Below are 25,281 nucleotides of genomic sequence, written 5' to 3' on the forward strand. Positions count from 1 at the left end.
CGGCTCAGGATATTACCCCTGAAATCACACACTTTTAAGTGGTCATTAAAAGAAGGAGGGACCAATCTCTGTGACTTATGTAAAGGTGGGGTGCAAGACCTAGAACACATTCTGTTCATTTGTCCCAATGAGACTGTTGTAGCAGCCAGGAACAGATACATTACTCTGATCAAAACAAAATGTAATATAAATTCGGTCCAGAATTTGATTTCCCTCTCCCAAGCTCCACCCAATGCAATGAATTTGTGTGTATTAAAATGTATAACTTTTTTAAATCATTTTTAAAATTATATTAGTGCGATAATTTTATCAGTAAAAAATATGATTTTTATTGTTTAAAAAGTTGTTGTTCTCGTAAGAGAACTGAATCAAATAAAATTATTTCATTTTCATTTAATTTTTCATTTCAATTAGTTACTTTATGGATTACTTTTCTAACCACAGGACTGGATCCTAGATTCCGTCCTTGGACATCTCCTGTAAACAGTTGAGTAAAAGCGTTCTGGTAACAGTAGGGATTTTTAAGGAACATTATTGTATTTTAAAAGTTGACAGACATTTTTTCACATAGAATCACCTATGTTATCCTATGGCAGGAAATTCACTTAGCAGGTAAGTAGTGCTATTGTCACTTTTTCTTACTCAGTGGTGGATACTGGATCCAGCACTGGTGCTTCTCCTGTAAACAGTTGAAAGAATGCGTTTAAGTCATACAGGCAATTTTTTAGGAATATTTTTAGTTTGTCAAAATAGACAGAAACTTTTCTGGTGAAAACCAGACAATGGATTCCTATGGAAGGAAATACAAGTTACTGGTCAGTATGCTTAGAATTACTTTTCAGGGTCAGTGCTGGGCTAAAAGATGCAGCACTGGGTTACCACCTGATAACATGTGAGTAAATCGGAATTCGTTGTTCGGATGATTTTAGGTGAATATTTTAAAGTTCCAAAACTCCACACTTAAAAGAATTTCCAAGTGAAACCAGTCAATGTTAGCCTATGGTAGGAAATTCAAGTTACTGGTTAGTATGGTTAGAATTACTTTTCATGATTAGTACTGGGCTCAAAGATGCAGCACTGAGGTCTCTCCTGATAACATGTGAGTAAATCGGAATTCATAGTTCTACTGATTTTATAGGAATATTTTAAAGTTCCAAAACTCCACACACAGAAGAATTTCCAAGTGAAACCAGTCAATGTTACCCTCTGGAAGGAAATTCACTTAGCAGGTAAGTAGTGTTATCAATGCCTTTTCTCAGTGGTGGATCCTGGATCCAGCACTGCTGCATCTCCTGTAAACAGTTGAAAGAATGCATTGAAGTCATACAGGCGATTTTTAAAGAATATTTTTAGTTTGTGAAAATAGACACTTAGAAACTTTTCTGGTGAAAACCAGACAATGGATTCCTATGGAAGAAAATTCAAGTTACTGGTAAGTATGGTTGCAATTACTTTTAAGGGTCGGTGCTAGGCTGAAAGATGCAGCACTGGGTTCTCTCCAGATAACAGGTGAGTAAATTGGAATTCGTTGTTTGGATGATTTTAGGTGAATATTTTAAAGTTCCAAAACTCCGCACTTAAAAGAATTTCCAAGTGAAGCCACTCAATGTTAGCCTATGGATGTAAATTCAACTTACTGGTAAGTATGGTTAGAATTACTTTTCAGAATCAGTACTGGGCTCAAAGATGAAGCACTGAGGTCTGTCCTGAAAACAGGTGATAAAATCAGGATTCGTAGTACATCCAGTAAGCGCCACAGAGCTGCGTAGCAGAGAGATGTAAAAAGGCACGGCCTGCACCACCTCTCTGCAACGCAGCGCAGTGGCACTTCCTGGAAGCACCTTGTGAGCTACTTGGCCCCCATGGTCCCTCAGGTATGATGTAGAATGTTTTCCCCAACTTAAAACGCGCCACAGGGCGTGTTTGCACACATCACATCAAGCCCCGTCAACCTCCCTTCATAGCTGTGTAAACGCGCCCTGTCACCGTTCTAAGTTGAGAGATTAAGTCCCCTTCAATCCTAATGGTCACTAGGGTCAAACTAGCCCACTAGTTACCTCCAGTAAGTGCCACAGAGCTGTGTTGCATAGAGGTGTAAAAAGGGGCGTGGCCTCTGAACATCTGTCTGCAACGCAGCTCCCTGGCTCATACTGGAGATACCTGTTGGGCTATTTGACCCTCAGAGACCCTCAGTATTGAAAGATAATTAATTCCACAACTTAAAATGCGCCACGGGGCGCGTTTGCAAAGTGGTGAAGGAAGGGGGCGTGGCCAGAGGTGAAATGTCTGCGAACACGCCCTGTGGTGCTTTTTAAGTTAGAGAATTAATTTCTCCTCAATTCTGTGGGTCTCTGGGGGCCAAATAGGCCACCAGGTACCTCCAGTATGCGCCAGGAGGCTGCGTTGCAGAGAGGTGTTCAGAGGCCACGCTCCTTTTTATAACAATCTGCAACGCAGCTCTGTGGCGCTTACTGGAGGTACCTGGTGGGCTAGTTGGCCCCCAGGGACCCTCAGTATTCATGCAGCCTCCTGGCGCATACTGGAGGTACCTGGTAGCCAACTAGGCTACCAGGTACCTCCAGTATGCGCCAGGAGGCTGCGTTGTAGAGAGGCTTTCAGAGGCCACGCTCCTTTTTACAACACTCTGCAATGCAGCTCCGTGGTGCTTACTGGAGGTACCTGGTGGGCTAGATGGCCCTCAGGGACCCTCAGTATTCAAGGGGAGTTGATCCCTCAACTTAAAACGTGCCACAGAGTGTGTTTGCGCACATATAACCTCAGGCCTCGCCCACTTCTGTCACGCCAGCACAAAGCACTATTTATGTATTACTTACACGTATTGCATATATTATATTCTGTACATGTTGTGCAGGTCCAGGAGGAAATAGTCCTATAAAAGTCATTTGTATGACCTATTGTGTAAGTTGCCTATTGACTAATATTAGTTCATTAAGTGTTACTTGTGAAAGTGTAATAATGTGTATGTCAGCACATGGTCTAAACCCATCCAACATGTGATGAGTAACTGCTATTATTTAGCAAACCCCTACTAACATTATGCAATGTATTGGGCAATTGACCACCAAACCATGTCTGGTGTACCTTATGTCTCAAAGAGGCTTCTAGTTTTCAGTAGAGGACCTATTGAACAACAACGTGTGTAGATCTGTTTGTCTAAAGCCTCCCAGTATTGGGACCTATATCATCAAACTCCAAAATTCCATCCATGAGTAAAAACATTTCTAAAAGAAATGCAGCAAATGCATTTACAAATATTTCAAATAGGTATGCAGCGTTGGAACAAATCTAGCAAAGAAAATATGTTTGTGCACCTTGAAATACCCCCTATCACAATAGAAGCTACTTGTGCCATGTTAGCAAACAGATTAAAAAAACATGAGACTCATATCAAGAAGTTAAATTGGGAATAACTTTTTATCAGTCAAGCGCTTAACACACCTATGTTAAATGGTGCTCCCTATTTACCAAGAAAGTAACATCAATATTACGCAAGGTGGTCCAGACCTCCAATTTTAAGCGTACATTGGTATTTTGATGGTGCAATAAAAAATTAGTAAATAAAAAGAAACAACAATCCAAGCGCTGAACTTTGAAATGCCAATATTGTGTAAACTGAGTTTTTGGCTCAGATTTATAAGGTTTGTCTCCACACCCACGGGTAAAATGAATAAACTTAGTTAAATGCATCAGCACGTAATGTGAAGAACAGATTATTTTAGCCCTGAAGAACCTCACCCAGTATATAAATGAGGTGGTGTCAATCCGTTTGAGTTACTAACAGGAAGCACTGGTAATTCAATAGATCGTTCATTAATGATTTACACACTCAAGATCAGAAACTGAATATATATTTTAACATATTTATTTTGATAGTTATTCTAAAAATCCGAGATCTAGCGCACATACAATTCGTAATATCACAGAAGATGCTATAGGCTAGAAGCAGCTAAGCTGTTCAATAACAGTGAAACAGGAAAAAAATCATAGCATCACAATTTATAGCTCTTCCAATCTCACTATGCTATCTCTAAGCGCTATGCTAGTTCGAGGAGATGTATAAATAATAAGCCTGAGTTTCAGAGGTTGTGCACATAGCAGGACAACAGGGTTTGTTTTCTGTTTGGAATAGCTTGTCAGATATTTTGAGCACAAGGCCAAGAGCTATGAGATTGCATCTATAAGAACACAGTCCTGGCACCAGTTTGTGAAGACAGAATGGAAAGCTTTGCAGAGCCTCAGGGAGTCTTGCATGAGGCATTTTCAATAAAAATGGAATCTGGTGCAATGCTCATCTGTGATCTACGTTTGGGACCTTGGTGAAGATTTTCTCCCCACAAGCGGTCAAATGACATTCCTTATACACTGAATCTTATCAGAGATTAGAATTTCTGACATAATTGGACGTCCATTCAGACTACAGTAGTTTGACTATATGTCTAGACTTTGTTTTTATTTGACTTAAACATGCTGACAAGTAGACAGTCGACCCAGGCTTATGTCACACCATGTGTTATCGCTTTTTCATCATGCAGACGACCTGACATTTTCAGAAGGTCAGATGACATCTGTGTGAAATGGCAGACAAGACAATGATTCAGAATAATTTGAGAAAGATGCCAGTCTCCATTATCAAAGATGGCAGCCTCCATGAACTAAGATGGCGACCCCTATTACCTAAAATGGATTTGGGGACAAAGGTAAACAAGCTGGACAGGCTAACTAAAATAGAGATCATAGCTAAAATGGAACATTTCCTGTAAGTGTTTATGAACCTAAAACTGAAAGAAAGAAGCCTAAAAGCAAGTGATTACAATAGATAAAATAATAGAATTATGGAGGGCAACAGTCATAAGATTTATGACATTCTTAGAATAATGTCTAAGCTAAATAGTCACTAAATCATCACTGTATGTGTTTTTGATTAATCTTGCTTATTAGAGATATTCATTATACATTTACAGAATAAAAGCCCATGCCATATATGTGCATTTGATGAAATAGCAATTCATAATTTCTTATATGTTCAATAACATGTCTTCAAACTAAAATGAAAAAGGGGTCTCTATGCTGGAAGACACAATCCTTACAGCAAAACGTTATTGATACTATCCACCCCAAAGACATTATGTATCTGCATGCCCCGGCCGCTATTTTTTAGATGAAGCACAATATGGTAGCATATTATTATCGCATTGTACTAATGCTCGTTTTTTTCTCTTTATTCGGTAGGGAAATAGGACTGTAGAAGGCACAGTTCTCTCTCTGTGTCAATTCCTTTTGGATACAGATTACATTGTCCTGACTTTAATCCTTGAGTAGGATTCCCTCCCGGAGTGCCTCTACAAACACCACTTTCATGGGGGCCACTATATGGGATTTCACATGCTTGAAGAACTCCAACAGGAACTTGTTCAGGTCCGGGGCCTTCTAGCTCCTGAGCTGGGCCATCACTTTGGAGATTTTTTCCTCCTTCATTTCCACCTCCCAGGCCTTGCTTGCCTCCTCCTGGAGGTGGGGAAGTGGAAGGTCCCTAACAAATTCTGCAAGGTCGGGCTCAGACCCCTCCAGTATTGAGACGTACACTTCCCTCAGGTGGTCCGTGAAGGCCTGATCTATTTCATCTGGGGTCTTCACTAGGACACTCCTCGGAGTGAACACTCTGTGAACCTATATTTGACCCTTCTCCTTTTTGGCCAAGCAAGCCAGCAGCTTCACAGCTTTATTGCCAATTTCATACACTCCCTGTTTGTTTCTGAAGACCTGCCTTGCCTTCTGTTGGGCCAGACTCTAGTACTCTTCCCTTAGCTCCTCAAGCCTCAGTGCCCTTTCCCTCATAGCATGAGACAGATACTCCATCTCTAACTGCACCAACTCATCCTCCACTTTCCTGCATACTTCCTCCTTTTCTCGCTTTTCCCTGTAGTGTGGACTGTGAGGTCCATCCTCAATACTGCTTTGTATGCCTCCTAAATTGTCACACTGGAGCTCATTGACCCTACATAATCCTTACAATAATGTTCAATGGCCTGCCTTATCATGTCACTCTTAGTCTGATCTGTCTTTCACCAGGGGTCTAATCTCCACCCCTCTCAGGTCTGGGTACTCTCATCCAGAGTGTCATACCCACTGGGGGGCTGTCTGAGATCCTTCTGTGCAGATACTCTAGGTTCCCAAAAACTCCCACTAAGTGGTGTGGCAGCAACAGATAGTCCAGCCTAGACATTGACCAAATGGAGTTTGAGGCATAGGTATACTGTTACCTTTGGGGATTAAGGGTCCTTTCTAATTCAGCCATTCTGGTCGCTCCCAAGAAGTATCCCAGCCTAGTATCCTCCTTTTGGGGGATCCCAGGACTAGTCAGTCGGTTTATGTCTCCCTTGTGAGTCTGGTTAAGGTCTCCTCTAACCAGTAACAGGGCATTTGAGGTATTTATTATCCATTCTCTGATCCTTCCAATCACTGCCACATAGCACCCCTGGGACCCATGTTTTGGTCACCTGCAAAGGCAGCAATTTATGCCCCAATACAACTACTTCCTTCGATCCCCTGGAGATTCCTTCATGAGCTAGGAGTCTATAGCGACTCCGGCTGAAGAACCCACAGTTATTACCCTCCAAGGGTATCTCATGCAGCAAAATCATGTCTGGTTCATGTCTGGCCAGATATTTATCTATTTTTCCCAGTTTCAATTTGCTTCATTGGTCATTAACATTCTATGACAGAACCTTTAGAGAGAGCCTCTTATAAATTTGCTGTGTCTGTGAATCAACTAATTTCCTCTGTATGGTGGCCCTCCCTGTGGATGAGAATCCGCCCCCTCCCATCCTCCCTTATTAACTCCTCCTTTTTACACTCTTGTGCTGCAGGCTTAAAATTACCTGCTTCCCCAACTGCTGAGGTGTCTGCCATCCCAACCATGTTAACATGTAGCACAAGTTATTCACAACATGATACTGAGAGGCAAGATTCGGCCTGGGTCGACCTGCAGAATTGTAAGGGATCCTTTATGTACCACACCACAGGGCCTTCCCCCCTCACAGCCAGACTAACTGTCCATAATCAGGCTTCATCTGTGGGTCTCCATCAAATTATGTCATCTGCAGTCATTAATGTACCACTGGTGGGTGGCGGCCCACCATTCAAGCTCCTCCAAGACGATGCTCCACTCTCCAAGTCTTCCGAGTCACCTGCCAAATACTCCCACCAGTTGATCACCTCTATGGTCTGACTCTGTTGTATGGCAGCCACCAGTATCGCCCTTTACGATCTACCTGATCCTTTGTGGGGTCTGATGAGAGGGTCTGTGTGCCCTTCGGTGGAGGCCAATATGTCACCAGCACCCCTCCCGGGCCCCCTCATGCCTGTCAGGCATCTGGTATTCCGCAGCCTCCAGCCAGATATAGGTCTCCACTGCTATCACAAAGGAGTGGGAGACCCCCCGATTGATGATCCTGAGTTTTGATGAGAAGAAATGGGCGTACTAAATGTTCAGATGACAATGGTGCTTTTTGACCCCTAAGACTGCTCCCATTGTTTCTGCACTGCCATAGTGTAATCAGGCTCTATCCTCGCACTCCCTCCCTCCAGGGGACACGGCCCGTGATTTTGTGCCACCTGCAGGATGCTGTCCCTGAAATTCAGCATCTGGGCCACTATTGCCCTCAGTGGTTCCCAGACGCTGGAGGGCAACCTGGGTCCCTGTGCACCCATTCCAGCAAGAACCATTTAGAGAATTTCCCCTTTAGCACCACCAAGAAGAGCCAGGAACAGGTCCATGAAGGGGCCATCTGTCTTCTCCAGAACTCCAACCAACCGCACAATATGTTTGCACAATTGTCCCTCAGCATCATCCAGTTCGCTCTCCAGGACCACCACCAACGTTTCCAATACCTCAACCATCAGGCTCTCTGTTGTTTTCTCTGGTTGCAGATTGCTGAGCATAGATGTGGTCTCCTTCACCCTATATGCCAGTGTGCTGTGGTCTGCCCTCAACAGACCCACGCCTTGGGCCACCTCGTCATCTTGTGGTCCAGGGCAGTCTTTGTCTCTCTTATTGCTGCGAATTTCATTGCTGTGTGCCCACCCAGGTCTGAATCTGCACCACCTTCAGAGAGGCCCCTGTCTCTCCAGTCATTCCGTCCCACCTTTCCCAAGCATCACAATGTTGTCACCTTCGCACTTATAATTTCCGGGCTTCTCCTCACCATTGATGAAGTCTCTGGTTTGTCCATTCACTGACCCACCCCAGCTGATGAGGGGCCAACGGGATTGCCACCCCGGCACAGCTGCCATGCCATTTTTATGATACCCACGGATTTCTGTACTGCACCCCAAGGCACAAGCACACAACTCCTGAGCTCTGGGCCCAACAGCTTTGCTCAGTATCACACTGACTCCTGAAGGGTGAGTTACGGGATGAACTATCACTCAGGGCTCCAGCCACAGCCCCCTCTGAGCATTTCACCAGCCCCGGTGGTTGGGGGGGCAGCTCCACTCACCCCTCTTCCAGCCTTCTCCCCGTTGTCTTCAGGCCTGCTGCATGTACCTCTGTGGGTAGACAGTCTCAAGGCCCTAGCTCCCTCTCCAGCTTCCAACTTCCTCAGGGCAATCTGCCTTTTGATTCTGCAGTGCAGGCCGATCAACTCAACAGACACTCAGCAGACAGTGCTGTTCGACTCAACAGCTCATTCATTCAACAAATAATTAGTAAACATTTTTGGCATTTCAAAATGTCACTCATCCACATCCAGCTTTGCTTGTTGCAGGATGTGTGGGTCAAGCATTTCATGTTGTCACGTGCAAGGGACCAATGTTAACCAGAATCAGTAGATTTCCATTTGCTCTCACACAAACACAGGTACGCCAACTTAATATGTTAAATAGGGTAAAAGAGCATATTGGATGCTACAATTCTAATCTGAATAACCCTGGGCAGAGTTCAGGGAGTTGCACTGCGTGAAGCTATGTGAAGTGCAAAAAAAACTTTGTTGCACTACGCAGAGCTGCGCGAGTGGCGGAGTACAGTAGAAAAAGTCTGTTTGCGGTGATTGCACAGTGCCGGATGCTTGTCCGCACTGTGCAATCATTGGGAACAGCATCATGCACAACACAAGCTTACCTTTTCTGCCGCTCGAGTAGATTGCTACTCGAGTGGCAGCTTTCTCAACGCGAATGGGGAGTTTCTCAACGCGAGCGGTCGTGAGCATACACTACCACTCGCAATGAGAAACCTGACCCCCCGCGTTGAGCAATCTCGCCGGGAGGATTATTTTTTATGCTCTTGCTCTCCAACTTGATGTTGGTGATCGTGAACGAGGAAAAATCTCGCTGGGAGGTGGATTTTTCTCGCTCGCCAACTTGAGATTGGTGAACACGAGCGAGGAAAAAACTCCGCTCCGCAAAACCGAATTTTTCAGAACTTCGCGAGCTTTGTGTAGCGCCGAGTGAGGGAAACTCTGCAAACTCTGTGAGCGGAGAGGAGTTCAATAATTAATGGCATCACTAGAAGTACATTTTAGAAGGGCACATATTGAGCCACAGATAAAACTGGTGGAATTCCTCCACAAAGATTGTGTGTGGAGAAGTGTGGCTCACTGGTTAGAGCAGGCAGACCCTGAAGCAGAGGTCAGACCCGGGACCAGGGTTCAATTCCCGACGCGGCAGGGTCTTGAGCTCAAATGTCCATGGACTCGATAATTCTCGCTTCGGTGCCTGACCTAATCATGGGTTCACACTCTGCAACTCTGGGCATTAAGCTTGCTTAATCTCCACAACGGCCCCCCTGCGGCGGGATGCCTGGCTTTCACCTTGGGGATGCCCTGTAGGGGCTATCTCACAGGGAAAAGCCAGGACGGGTTCCCAAGGCAAGCGCGGAGATACCCCTTCGGGGGTCGATCAGGCGCTATATAAGAAACATAATAATAATAATAATAATAATGTGTATGTGCGCGTGCCTGCGTGTCTGTGTGTGTGCCTATATATGTTTATATTTTATATTCCAATCTTTATTTCGACCATTAGGTCATAAAAGATATACATACAGTAAAATCACATGAATTTTATCAAATTTCATAAAACATCAATACAAGATTTTAAGATCAACACACACAATAAAAGCAATTATTTTTAAAAATTGAAGCGGTTCTAAAGTCTACCCAGCATTTTTTAAAAGACAATTACGCGTGTACCAAACATTCGTAAAGAATTTGGAAAGTGCAAAAACGGTAGGGCCAGAAACATCGGATTTTAATATCCTGTACATAGGTTTGTATTCCCTGCCACCCAGATTCTTAATCAAGGGAAGCAGCCAATACTTTCTGGCTGCCTTATAAGCTGGGCAGAAAAAGACCACATGCAAATCATTTTCCTCTTTATCAACGCAAAGAGGGCAGTACTTAGTCGAAGGGACTTGTGACCAAGTACTTGAAAAGGAGCGGAAAGGGAGTGTGCCGTATCTCCACTGGAGAAATAACTTTCTGGAGAGTATCGGATATATGGGATCAAAAGCCTTCTCAAATCTGTAGAGATCCTTGGTTTGGAGGAATAAGGAAGAGAGGGACCCCTCTATCTGGGTCGCTAAGACCCTTGTCCTTTTGTGTTCATGATAGAGAATCGCCAGGGATCTTTTAGAAATTCCTGGTGCTGCATTTGCTGGCTCAGTCCACAATTCAGGGAGCCCCAAATCAGTGCAAATTGACTGGATATTTTTAACCCAGGGGATACTGAGCGCCTTGGGGTGCTTTAGTAGTTCGGCCAATTCCGCCCTATAGTCGGCGAGATCAACGCCACTCCATAGCCTACGCCAGAAGGCAATGGGTCTTAGACTAATCTCGTCGGCAAGTGGCCGTATCCCTAGATCGAGCCTCAGAGGAAGGAGTGGGGTGCTAGGGGGAAGTGCGGTTATTTGTCTTATAAACCTATTTTCCGTAGAAGACAGGTTCCGACATTGGATGTGACCCCACAATTCAGCCCCGTACAAAATCGCCCCCCTGGCCTGGGCCTTGTATATCTGGATCAAGGCCCCCAGTGGGCGGTAAGTCGAACCGGTCATCATCCGGGATATGCCCCCGGTAATTTGGACTAATTTAAGGTTAGCCCTGCTCTGATGGGTCACCCAGGTCATATTTTCATTGAGCGTCACGCCGAGATATTCGAACGTGGAAACTCTTTCCAGCCGCACTGCTCCCAATTGGGGATTCGGGCGTTGTTTGGGGCTCGGATTCAATACCATATATTTGGTTTTTGTGGCGTTGATTTCCAGCCCTCTATCCTGACAGAAGGCCACAAAGGCGTCAAGTATCCTTTGGATGCCCATGGGTGTTTTAGAGATCAACAGCGTGTCGTCCGCAAACATTATTGCGGGCACACTGTTGCCATTTAGTTTGGGGGCATCTGTATTATCGGTGTTATTAAGATGGGCGATTACCCCGTTGACAAAGAGGCAAAACAGGGTCGGCGCCAGCACACAGCCCTGTCTTACCCCTCTGCCGACGGGGAATCTGTCAGTCAGTTCCCCCAACCTCCCGCACCTCACCTGGGCATAGTTATTATGGTGCAGCCTCTGCAAGGTCAGTAAAATATCTGGTGGTACGCCCATCCCCTCCAAGATGATCCAAAGTTTTCCCCTGGGCACGAGGTCGAAGGCGGCCCGTAGGTCCACGAAAATCGTGTACAGACTGCCGCCCTCGAACCTCGCTGTCCTCCAATAGACCAGATTCAATCTGAAGACCTGGTCGACAGTCGATACCCCTTTCCTAAATCCTGCCTGGTAGGGACTCAGGGCGCCCACCTCCTCTATCCATTCCTGGAGCCTATTCAGGAGAACCCTGCCGAACAGCTTCTGCGCTACATCTATCAAGCTGATAGGTCTGTAGTTGGCTGGGAGGAGGGGGGATCCCTTTTTAAAAATCGGGACCACCTCCGCCCCCAGCCAAGTACTAGGGATTTCCATCCCGCCAAGAATACCATTGAAAAGAGCAGCGAGGTAAGGCGCCCAGACGGTGGGCTCCTGCTTGAACAGATCTCCAGGTAGCCCATCCAGTCCAGGCGCCTTCCCCGAAGCTAGGCCTGTAATAGCAGCGGTGACCTCACTCAATGTTATTAAGTCCGCCTGGGGGCCCAAGTTCTCAGGTTTAATTAACGTAGGAAGTTCTCCGGGCTCAGCACTATATAGGGACTGGAAGTGGTCCTGCCACACTCCAGGGGCTATGTTAGGCTCTACTGCCGAGTTTAAACTCCCTGATCCCCCATTCACAATCCTCCAAAACAGGCGTTGATCTTGTATTGCTAAGGCCTTTGTGAGCTCTTCCCACTGGTCTACCTCCCATTCTATTTTGGCCTGAGCAAGAAGCTTCTTGTACGCTTGCCTGCATTGCTTAAGGCGTTCCCCTCCTGTACCCTCCTTAATTGCTCCAAGGAGTTCTGCTTTGGCCCGTCTACAGGCCGCATTATACCATTGTGTTTTGCCTTGGCACCCCGCCCTTAGCTTTCGTAAGTTGCGAGTGAAGTGAGGTGCCGCGACTTTTATGAGCTCCTCGTGGGCATTAAACAGTTTGCTCCTTATATCTATTTTATTTACCAGATTGTCAAGATCCGCCACAGTTTCCAAGATAGGGGTAATTTCTGCATAAAACAGTGGGAGTTTATCCTTATTTGTGACCATCTGTTCCCACCTAATTCTTTTCCTAGTGTTCTCTAGGAGGAGCGTGGGGCGATTCTCTTCCTCTTGGGACACAGGAGCCTGTGGTGCTGGATGAACAAGTTCTAACTCAAGGGCGTTGTGATCACTGTCCATCCTATCTATTACCCTGAAATCCTGTATTGTAGGCCACCTCACTAATTGGACCAGGACATAGTCCAAATGAGACTCTCTATAGGTGATTTTGCCTGGTCTGTCGGACTTGATTCGCCCGTTACATGCTCTGAGTCCGAACCTTAGCGTCAGGGCAGTAATTTGCAATGCCAGTGGGGTCCAGGCTTTCGGAGATGGCACATCAACCCATGGTATTGCCCACCTGTCTTCTTCCTCTGATGAGAACCCTTCCTGAATGCCGGGGAGTGGCTCATAGTGAGAATTAAAATCCCCACCCACCACATAATATGAGTCATCCGACAAATCAGATAGAAAGTTCGCAAGTTCATCAAAGGTCGGTGATTCTTTTGCCTTCCCCATCGGCCTGGAATAGATGTTGACCAGCAAGAGATTAGCTTTATTTGGCCATGTTAATAAGACCCCGAGGATGTCATCAGATTTAAATGGGAGCCGTGTAGCCACACAGCCCAGATGAGAAGCAACCCACGTCGTGAGGCCCCCCGACGGGCGGCCTTTGCCTTCCCACCTAGCAGAAATGTAAAATGATGAGTAGCCTTGGTGTCCATAGTCCTCTCTGGCCCAAGTTTCCTGGAACATACATATGTCACCAGTCTCTATATACTTAGCCCAAGCCGGGTCTTCCATTTTGTTAGCTAGACCCGCGATGTTCCAGGAGATTATCTTCAAATGTTCAGGGGTGGCAGATGCAATACCATTAGGATTGGGAGAGATGGATCCAGGCTCCATTTCAATGTTAGGGTCTGTAGCGAGGGCAGCAAAAGCTGCGTGTGGCGTCGGGGATCTCGGCGCGCCGTTGCCCACAAGGAAAGGAACCATAGTTGTCCCCTCAACAACAGCCACCCCATCAGTGGCTAGGTGAAAAGATTCAGTTCTGCCGTGGTCTGGAACAACCGGGTCATTCAGTGGGCCAGAATTTGGCCAGGGGAGCACAATGGAGAGTTCCAGAAGACCACAGGGACCCGAGACCCCTGGCACTGTCTTACAGACAGCAAGTCAATCGACCCCATCCAAATCGTTCAGACAGTTAAAGCGATATATATGTATAATTATATATAGATATAAAAATCACAATCAGAAAGTTAGATTTAAACATATTGAGCAAACAACACTACCCTGCACTGAAAGATAGTTGGACAATTTAAAGTATGTGACAAGGTGCAGTGTCTTTCTCAAGAGAGCTGGAATACTGTGGTTATACCATTTGATAGGCTAACGTGAGAAAGTCAATTTGTAGTTCGTGATGTAATGTGAGACTAAATCCATGGGAATCCTATATACATAGCACTTCTGTGTTTATATTAAAACACTACACAGTTTTGGATATAGAAATCAAAAGAAAACTATTGAAACGCCTGTTACTTGTAGCACATAATGTTGATTGATGATAAAACATGAAGACATAAATGCAAGAATTCAGCAATATGTAAAAAACGACGTATGATGCTCATTGGATTTGGGAGAACGGTGAGCAAGTGCACTATAAAGATAAACATATAACAATACGATATTTAGCATTCAAACCAAATGCTTAATTTGTGACATTAAACCATCAATAGTACTAAAACTAATTATCTGAAGTTCTGTCCTCACCATTGCCTTTAGTGAAATTGTAAAAGAGAGGATAGGGTCCACGACCACTGAAGGCATCTGCGTTTTCAATGAGGGCATTTTTCATAGTCTCATACCCGCAGAGCACCACGTATCGCTGAGGTCCCAGGTATATGGAGTATAATGAACCATACTTCTTGTGCAGCTGTGAAGAGAGCACAGTGTTTTAATTCAAATATGTTATCAAGTGGCCATGTATGACAGCATGGCAGCTAACCTCCGGAGAGTGTGGGAGGCATTTAATGGACAAGTGACTTATTAATATACAAACAAAATGATATTGCTTCAGAATAAATATAGAATTATTCGAACAACAATTTTAACTTTATTATTCACTGAAATAACGAGAACATTAATTATAAGCTACATTGCCCCACTGCTTGTAGTGAGCACACGACAACAGTACTGATAAAAAGATATCATGGAAGAAATTAGTGGTACCAAAGAAAGAAGTTGGGATAGGGCAGGGAAAGATGAGAGAGTAATAGGGAAAAGCATAACGTCTCTGAGCTGTAAATGATACAAGGCAACATGGGAATGGGATGGAGTTAGAAACACTAGTGTCTGGCCTTCCTTTGGACTTCTCGGCAATCCTCCGGTTATATCATGGCTGTGCGATCTAGAAAGTGGTCGGGCAGTGAACACACTACGCTTGTAGACTTGTCTGTCTGAGAAGAATCTTTGTCTAATGATCTTAATTTAAAAATTCCAACAATTTCCTTCAAAGAAATGAACCCATATTTCAATGCCAAGTTCCACGAGGGGTGAGTCTGTTCTAGATTTTCAGTATTTCAGGACATTCACTGACGATTCATTTACATACACTGAATCCAAATGGGTACCTTTTTATAGTCAATGGTTAGACTGAACATCTGGCATGGATGTCACCCTCCATCACCTAAAATGGACACCCTGTTGTAAGATACACACCTGAAGTCGACGTTTTTTACTCTGTAATATTTATTACAGATAGAGGGGCATATTATCAAGAACAGGTGATAAAATTACCGCCACTTTATAGGCAGGAAACTGCCGCTAAAGCGGCGATAATGGGCTTGATAATATGCCCTTGAGAATTTCCATAGCAGCCCAGGTTAACACCAGAACCTGGGCTGCTATGGGAATTTACAAGGACATATTATCAAGCCCATTATCGCTGCTTTAGCGGCAGATTCCTGCCGATGAAGCGGCGATAATTTTATCGCCTGTTCTTGATAATATGGCCCACAATCTGGTATCTTAAATGCATGTTCCTTAAGGTTTCTTCCACTAATACATCTTTTAAGTATATAGACAATTTCAATTCATTCATAACTTGTGATCAGCTTCCAATAGGTGGTGGAAGATCCTTTTCTATATGATTAACACATCTTCTTTGACCATAAACTATATTATATGTTGACTCAATGTCCTTTAGAAATTCAGTGATCCGAAACAGAGCATCCAGTGTCAACGCTCATGTTAAAGATCTACAGACAAAGGCGGGTCTCCTGTATGATAACAAAAATATTTTCCTTCTGAGAATCATATCTTCACATTATGTGATTTTCATTGGGTATTTTTTTGATTAATTATGCCTTGATTAATTTTTCCCACATTTCAACATTTTAATACATGCTCAACTAGGACAGTTAAAGTTTACCAAATTCCTTTGTAATTAATTCTATGAGGTATCCAAATATTATTCCCTTTCCTACCCCAACAATAGGACTATTATCAAAAGACAACTCCAAAGCAATATTATCTATCCAGTGTATTTTGGTATTTTTGTGGTAATTCATAGTTGTATAATGCGCAATTCCCTTTGTCATTGCTAGAAATTGGGTTACTGGTTGACTGAGGTTTGAGACCTGGTCAAGCAGCAACCACAATCCTAGTCAGGGTAAGATACAAGCAAACCTCAAATTGACCTGTGCTCACCCCTTGGTAGCTTGGCTCAGAGCAGTCAGGCTTAACTTAGAGGCAATGTGTAAAGTACTTGTCCAACGCTTCAAACAGTAAAACTCTGAACACACCACACAAGAAGATCCCACATCGGGGCGTGGCTTAGCTGCGTAGCGCGATGTCTGCTAGCTAGAGAAGCTCCGGCACCCATGAACCTTCCACTTCTATCCGGTACACTGATCTGACACCCGAGTGTCGGGACACCTTGGGGGTCAGCTGCTGCCACTATTGAGCTGATCCCTGGCGACCAACCCTCAAAATGACCGAGATACAGCCGGTTGAAGTTATGGGCCAACTGCGTATCCAGCGCAGGGGGTTCTGCCATAGAGCGTAAGGCAGGGCCGCGCACTGACTGGAGCTGCCTGAAACTCAAGCCGGCGGCCGAGCACTAAACTATACTACATCGGCGAGATGAGGATCTCTACGTGCTCGGCAGCGGGAGGACACACGTAAAAGTCACTGAAAAAAGGAGGAAGCCTAGGAGCTCCCGGGGGGATGAGACAGGTGGCGAGGGTGGAAGTGACCGACAGTGACAACACCAAAGTCTCAGGAGTACTGGGCCCCATAAAGCCTCCATACGTCATGGTGGGACCTGACTCCCTTGCACCTGAGAGACCACAACACTCCAGTCCGCCCTCTGGGAAAACCATCCACACGGGCCGAAGGAGAGATCCACCTACTGGCTGCGGCTGTGGGAGAGTCGAGTTCACTGCACCTTTGAAGGTATCTGACCTGCCCCCGGGAGAGGAGGGGCTGCAAAAGGTGAGGTGCTGAAGGGGAGGTCTACAACAAAGCCACAAGCCCCCACGCGGCTGAGAAGCTGAATAAGAATTGACCAGAACAAACAGCCGATTGCACCTAGTGGGAGTTACGAATAGACACCAGTTGGCACCCGTTGACCCAGGGAGACAAGGCAACACGGACAGGCCGCACAATGATGCTGCGGGAAGCGCAGTGGAGAAACGTCCAGCATTAGGGCCCAGATGTAGGTAATAGCAATTTACCGAATGGTAAATACCAAATTTTACCGATTCGGTATTTACAATTCGGTAATTGCTATGTAGGTAAATAATTCGGTAAAAATACAGAATCTGTAAGATTCGGTCATTTCCGATTCGGTAATTACCGAATTGGTATTTGCCATTGATTCCTATGGGCCTTGAAGCCCATAGGATTCAATAGCAAATACCGATTCGGTAATTACCGAATCGGTAAAATTACCGAATTTACAAGGGGGACAGGGTGTCACTTTGACACCCTGTTGCACCCCTGTTTCTGGCTTGTGTGCCTTGTGACACACATACATGCCCTTAGGGCATGTCTGTGTGCCACATGGCATAGGTGTACATGCACAGATGTGCATGTACACTGGAATTCATTATTTACCAAGGAATAGTATTCCATGGTAAATAACGATTCGGCAAGGGCCTGTGGCACTGATTACAGTGCCACCTACATATTGATTTACAGAATCGGTATATTTAACGATTCGGTATTTTACCGATTCTGTAAATTTACCGAATCGGTAAATATACCGATTCTGTAAATAAAATGCCCCCTACATCTCCATTTACAAATACCGGTCGGTAACGGCCGAAATCGGCCGTTACCGACCGGTATTTGCCGACCTACATCTGGCCCTAGGCCTCTTCGTTACTAGAATGAGACATTTCCTTCTTTCCTGACTTCACCCTAGCCGTGCAAAAGTAGAGAAGATCATTTCTGGCAATAAAGAAGAAACTGCTGGACAAAGGAGTGAAGTACGCAATGTTGTTTTCTGCCCGGCTCAGAGTGGAAGATGACGGTAAAGCCTGGTTCTTTCATCGCCCAGAGGACGCCGTGGACTGGCTAGAGGGCTGGAGAAGAGCAGACGGACACACCACGCATAAATGACTGGTATTGCCTGGAGACAGGCCCATGCAATCTGCTAAACTGTGTGAAGTACAGCGACATATCCATGATTTGGCGATTGGACCGTGGGTGGGATGGGTGGAACCCGCTTGTTAGGTGGACACTTGGACAGCGCAATTAATGCAGTTACATAATGAAGTTGTAACCCAGGGACCTGAGCAGGGAGCCTTAATAGCTTTCGCATCAAGGAGGGTTTACAAGGTTAAAGTCCTCACCCTCCAGTTAAACTAAAGTTAGGTACCAGTTTGGGCGACAGGCACTCTGCATAGTTCATTTTTCGATGGGCTGTTTAAGGCCCAGAATGCAGGGGGGCAGGTTGGGTATTGTTGGGAGGGTACAAAGGAATCACCAATATCTTGTACAGATGCCTGAAAGTACCACCGTACACGGGGCGGGGGGTTGGGAGTGGGAACCCGAGTTCATGTTTGTTTTTGTTGAATCGATGAGATACAGCAGTATTTATCAAGAGATTACATGACTACCATCATTTTAGATGAGTACACATCGGGACAAGGTAAAATGTAGCATAGTGCTGCAACATATCTGAAGACAAGCCCCGGATGTTATCCGCCTTCAAGAAACGCACTTGGTGGGTAACTCCTGTAAGGCACTAAGTAGATGGGGTTACAAACTAATGGCCCACGCAGGCTTTACAACAGGTTCAAGAGGTGTGGGTATATTGTTGAAAAACTCCTTCCCCCTCTTGACACAATCCACATGGTCAGACGACTGGGGCAGATGTATGGGATCATGGGACAATGAGAGGGACACATACTAACACTTATGTCTGTATACATCCTATCCGGCCTAAAGACATGCACATTCAAGGACCTGAGCCCAATATTACTCCCGCTCCCAGAGGTTCTCCTGGTGGTGGGTGGTGACCTTAATTCAGTGGTCTCCGGTACACTAAACCGGTACCCGCCAATGGAGCTCGGAACCTCACAGAGGTAGCTGCCTGACTTCCTGGATGCCTTTGGCCTTGTAGATGTTTGGAGAACGTATCATCCAACCAGTACCCACCACATCTTTCACTCAGTAGCACATAACATCCTATCCCTCATAGATTACCTCCTCATCCTGGCGTCCCAGGTAGCCATTGTCCAGGAGGCCATACACCTAGTGCGAGGCATCTCCGACCACTCCCCAGTGTGGGCCCATATAGTCTTAGGTCAGGAGAAAGTGGGAAGAATCACTCCCATAAACCCATGGTTCCTCCGTAATCCTATAGTTCAAAAAGCGCTTCTCCAAGCCTTCAACCCCTTCTTCCAGGAGGATGAGGGGTTAGTCGATTCCCCCCAGACCTTGTGGGAGGCATTTAAACAGTGATGAGAGGTCAAGCCCTCTCCCTAATAGCCGGGACCCGAAAGGAATGACAAAAATAAGTAGTTGATGTTGAAACTGAAGTCCTCCGATTGGAGGAAGACCTGGAAAAGGAGGTCACCCAGAAGAAACTGCACATCCTACAACTTAAAAAGAATGAGTATAAAGTGTTGACCACAGACAGGGCTAAAACTCGAGGGTGAGAAAAAGAAGGCAGAGTGTACAACTTGGTGCCAGCTCTGGGTGATAGAGATGCTCAGCTGGTCACAGACCCCCAAACGATAGCCAAACAATTTGCAACACACCATGGTACAGTCTATCACATGAGTACAACATATACCAAAAAAGACTCCCACCAAGTACTTAAGGACATCTCACTCCCCACCCTGGCAGCTGAGGACCTGAATCTATTAGAAAGTGATTTCACAAATGATGAAATTGCACAAGCCATCCATAGCCTTCAGTCGGGTAAGGCCCTATGCCCTAACGGACTGCTGATCAAACTTTATAAGCTCAGACGAGACAAACTGGCCCCACACTTGTGAGCCATGTTTGAGGAGAGTAAACGGCAGGAAATCCTTAGACTGGATCAGAGGATAGCGATACTGATCACTATTCATAAAGTGGGCAAACCGATGATAGATTGTGCCTCCTACAGGCCAATTTCTCTACTGAACGCAGAGCCTAAAATACTAGCCAAACTCTTAGGAAACAGGCTTGTTTAAGTCATAAGCGAGTTGGTACACCCTGGCCAATCAGGATTTATGTCCCACCGTAACACCGCTTTGAACCTGCGTAGAGTGCATGGTATTATCGGGAGACAGGCCACAATTCAAGAAGACGCTATAATAGTCTCACTCGATGCGACTATGGCATTCAACACCATCAAATGGCCATATCTTTTCACAGCCCTAGGCAAAATGGGGTTTGTGCCTAGTTTTATTCAATGGGTCCAGCTACTGTACTCAGAACCACTGTCACAGGTTGTAGTCAACAACAAGAAATCTAAAGTGTTCGTGCTGTGCCAAGAGACTCGCCAGGACTGTCCTCTGTCCCCTCTCCTCTTTGCCCTTGCCCTTGAGCCGCTTGTGGCATGGATCCGTAAAGACCCTGTGATATGAGGGCTGCGATGGTGAACGACATAGGAATACCGTATCTCATTGTATGCGGACAACATACTCTTGTTTTTAGCCTCACCAAGGGCATCTCTGGGAAGTGTGCTAGACATTTTTGCAGCCTTTGATAGGTTCTACGGATATTCCATGAACTGGAGTAAGTCCCTGCTATACATCCTCAGTGTACCCCAGCCAATTCCACCTCGGAATTGCCCCATAGAAATCACCACAGTTGGGTTTCAATTTCTGGTCATCTTTATCACCTCGAACCAGAAACTCAGATCCGAACAGAACCTACTCCCACCACTACAAAGATTAAAGCGAGATATAACAAGCTGGAAGACACTCCCACTCTCCCTGTTGGGCAGAGCAGCACTCTTTAAGATGATGTACCTGCCCAGCTTCCTCTATGCACTGCAGAACTCCCTTGATCCAGTTCCAGCAAGCTGTTTCAGAGATATAGAGGGCTTGCAAAGAGATTTGCTATGGAGCGGGATACCGAGAAAAGCGTTGGACAGGCTAATGCTCAGCTGGTATGATGGATGCGTTGGCCTTCCTGACCTTAAAAGGTATTTTTGGGCTTCACATCCTGCAGCAATAAGCCACAGTACTTATAGACGCACGGGTGACCCGGGCTATGGCATGGACAGGTGACTTTTACCAGGAGGGAATTACAATAGGGCGCTGTACTCAAAACCCCACAAACATCACCTAACAGGGCCGACTGGAACTCAGTCCAGGTTTGGCATGCAGCAAGTAGAAGTTTGGGGTGGGGGCAGACACTGACACTCACCACCCCTATCTGGGGCTCCGAAAAACTAGGGAAGCTTTGTACCTCGAAGGGGTTTGACAAATGGGATCTGATCGGGATCTCAAAGATAGGGGACTTGTGGGTGAAAAGCGACGTGAAAACATTTGTCGCCCTGCAACAGGAACATGAACTAGCCAATTCAGAATACTTTAGATACTTACAGGTTCGGCACACACTGCAGACACACCTGCCAAAAGGGTTCTCCCCTCCAGCATAATCACCACTCGAAGACAGATTGCTTGCTGGCTACCTACCAGAGAAAGTCATCTCACTGACATACAAGAAATTGATCAATAACTTGCCGGACACCCTCCAACACACTAGGGAGAAATGAGAAGGAGACGGTTTAAAAATAGATAATGAGGAGTGGAAGATAGCAGTCGCCTCCCCTAGGGAGGTGGCAATCTCGGCACGCCTGAGATTAGTTCAACTTAAAATCCTACACCGTATATTCATCACGGGACCATGTCTGGTCCATATGGGGAGATCGGAGGTGGGAGAATGCAGAAGACAATGTGGCAGTGAAGGCACTTTCATACATATATTATGAGAATGTAACTGAAAACAGCCATACTGGAGCAAAATACACAACGTAATTAGAGAAACATTAGGCCTCAAAATTCATCCCGCAGCACAGAGATGCCTACTAAACATATGGGAGCCAACGGATCTAAATAGTAAAAGCAAACTATGGGTTACCCTGGGGTTAATGTTAGCAAAGAGAAATATAGCAAACCTATGGGGAGCCACACACCCACCCAGAATAGCGGCATGGAAGAAAGACCTAGATTGGTGTATGTTTAGGGAAAATATGGTTTACATTGCTCAGGCTGCCCCAAAAAGTGGTCCCAAGTCTGGAACTCATGGAATGAATACGGAGGTAATATTTGTACCCCCCCAACCAGTAACCCCCTCCCCATAAATTGTAAACAATGACAAACCGCTAAGTTGTACCTGTCTGAAAAGTTGATTATCCATATCGTACTGTATTCATACCTCTTGTGTATAATGAGCTATCGATTCACAATGTTTAATAAAAAGAATTATTAAAAAAAAAATTAAAAAGAAGATCCCACACCGGGTTAGAAAAATAAAGCTTAATTTAATAAAATAAAGCGCCAACAGCGACTACCTGGTCAAAGTCAAAAGTTCAGGTAGACAGGGATAGAGAGTGGGTCACATTAGTTCTGCTGAATTTTTGCCTTCTCAAGTTTAATGCCAAGATTCCCGTTCAGGTTAGGGAGAAAGGACAGCAACAAAGGCAGTGGTTGATGTGGCATGTAAATCAGGCAGGCCGTCGTGGACAGGCGGGCTGGAGCTTCACGTGGTGGTCTTTTGCAGCACTTGATACTTGCTGTGCGAAGAGATGGGCTGGAGGCAGCTTATGCTGAACTTTGGTGCAAGAGGCAAGTTTCCTGTGTCAATGGACCCATTTGTGGTTGCAAAGAGTCCTAAAGCTTGATTTCAAGAGCTTGTGAGCCATACGAAGGGTCCAGGACCTGAGAGGCACCACTTGAGAACAAGAAACATGTTGCAGCTGGGTCCAGGCGCTGGTCGAAGAGCTTTTTCTTTCCTTGAGGCTCAGATCATGAGACTAGCACTTTGAGTAACTCTGGGGTCCTGGGTTCATGATGGAGTTGCAGGTCCAGTTCTTCTTTACCAGGCAGGAGGGCAGCAGGCAGTAGGTCAGCATAGCGGGGAAGCAGTTTCTTTAGAGCAGCAGTACAGCAGAGTGCCAGTCCTTGTAGCAGCATAACAGTCCTTCTTCCCGGCAGAATCTCCACAGGTCCAGAAGTGTACTGTAGAGTTGGTGTTTAAAGACCTTCTTTTATACCCTGGTGCCCTGGTTCTAGAAGGTAGGAGAAGCTTCTAGACAGTGGTTTCGAAGTGCATGGAATTTCCTGCCTCCCTTGCCCTGGCTCCAAGCTGACTGAAGAGACAATGCAGGGCCATTAGGGATTTGTGGGAAGGCAGAGAAAAGACTATTCAGGTGTAATTGGGGCTGTGCTCAGCTTCACTCCTCCATCCTGCCAGCAGATACCCCACTCAGGCACACCTAATACTCCTATTGTGTGACTGTCTGGGGGGAATTCACAAAGTCTAACTGTCAGTTTGACCCAGTCATGTGACCCAGGCCAGGCTATAGGCACAAAATGGGTATGATAAGAAAAATTTCAACTTTCTAAAAGTGTCAGGTAATGATGCCTACAAGGGAGGAATGTGGACGCTTATTTAGATAGAATTCTCTAATTACTTGCAATATGTCTAATCCTGACATCAAGAAACCAATTCAAAGCACAATAGTCTGTATTATTTAAAGAAAGAAATCAATCAATATAATTGGGTGTATTTATAATTCATCATAATTCATTCACATAATAATAGTTTCATTAGGAGTTCAAAGCAAAATAGTACTTCAAAGACATTGAGAACAGAATATAAGATCCTTCGCAGTTAGGTTTCACTAGTTATCAATGCACAATAACCCATTTCAGATAGTATACAGTTTGGAAAGGTCAACGCCCTAATCCCTTTTCCTTTTAGTTTCTATTAAAACCAAAATTTGGGATATTTTGTTCTTATGTTTAGAACAGTCTCCAAACTGTATACTTTCTTATTCACAGTAAACATTGTCAATGGACCTCAGTACTTCATTTGAGCCGGTGGTTTTCGGTGCTCGGCACCTGCATATAATTCTCAGCACTAGCACTAATATTAATCCACCACATGGTGGCACTATCTGTCTGTATAATTTTGATGTAAGCACAAACAAAGTGTTTGATAATTAAATATACATAAAAAATGACATTTCATACTATTCCACACCATTCTTATAGCTTAGGGTGGCCTGCAATAGTCTGAATTATTAGACTTCTAGGAGTGGGAAGGTTTGTTATTGTGTTGGTAGTGTCAAAGTCCAAAGTCAAAATCAAATATCTTTATTTGATTCTTGCATAAAAATCATTAAAGAACACAATATGATTTCATCACAGAATACAATTAAACACATGATAAAACTTACTAAAACTGCTGTTATCTTTCTATTGTTTTCCTGTAGTGTGCAGACCTTTTTCAAAAAGCAGCAAATGCTGAAGCAAACATCATAACTGTCTAGCCTCTGCAGATACACTAGGCATAATTTAAAACCATTTGCCTCTAACCCTTTGAATGCTGAATATGGAACTGTTCCATCCTCAGACGTGGTGGGAGAGTGCTGAGGACAGCGCTGGGGTTCCGACATGGGTCAAACATTTCAACTCCCCCCCACCAGGGATGCCAGCGGAATTGCTTCAGCTGACCCCGCATGCCAACATCGTCTGATGCAGCCGGGTACGCCCTGAAAGTAATTTGCTTCCAGAGCGCAAAAGGAGAGTATGCATGAAAGGTAAGATCTTCTATGGGGGGGGGGGTTGTTTTTTCAAAAACAGACACAAGGGAAAGGAAAGACTTTTTCCTTTCCCCCGTGCCTGTTTAGAGTGGGTTTTAGGTTCACGGTCGCGGGTGGGACCATGATCATAGAGCAGGATTCCACCCACTAAACAACTAGTCCTGGGCGGTGAACTTCACTCCATTCGTGGAGTGTGTAGAGTTTTCTGCACTCCGCACTCCGCGGAGTTCAGAAAACTACGCTTCGTGATGTGCAGTGGAGTTTTTTTCCCGCTTGCGATTGCAAACAGTAAGTTTGCGAGCGTGAGCTGCCATTTGAGTAGAATTGC

The 25,281-nt window shown here is 45.2% G+C and overlaps 1 protein-coding gene across 1 annotated transcript in view; it reads right to left on the reverse strand.

Moving 5' to 3' along the window:
- LOC144781710 (cytochrome P450 2F3-like) overlaps positions 1-25,281 on the reverse strand; it is a 741,839-nt gene that overhangs the window by 553,678 nt on the left and 162,880 nt on the right. Inside the window, exon 3 of the mRNA XM_078660685.1 lies at positions 14,444-14,606. Within this exon, the coding sequence (XP_078516811.1) occupies positions 14,444-14,606 (163 nt within the window). The remainder of the gene's footprint in view (positions 1-14,443; positions 14,607-25,281) is intronic.

Source organism: Lissotriton helveticus, chromosome 9 (assembly GCF_964261635.1).
Source record: "Lissotriton helveticus chromosome 9, aLisHel1.1, whole genome shotgun sequence".
Lineage (NCBI taxonomy): Eukaryota > Metazoa > Chordata > Amphibia > Caudata > Salamandridae > Lissotriton > Lissotriton helveticus.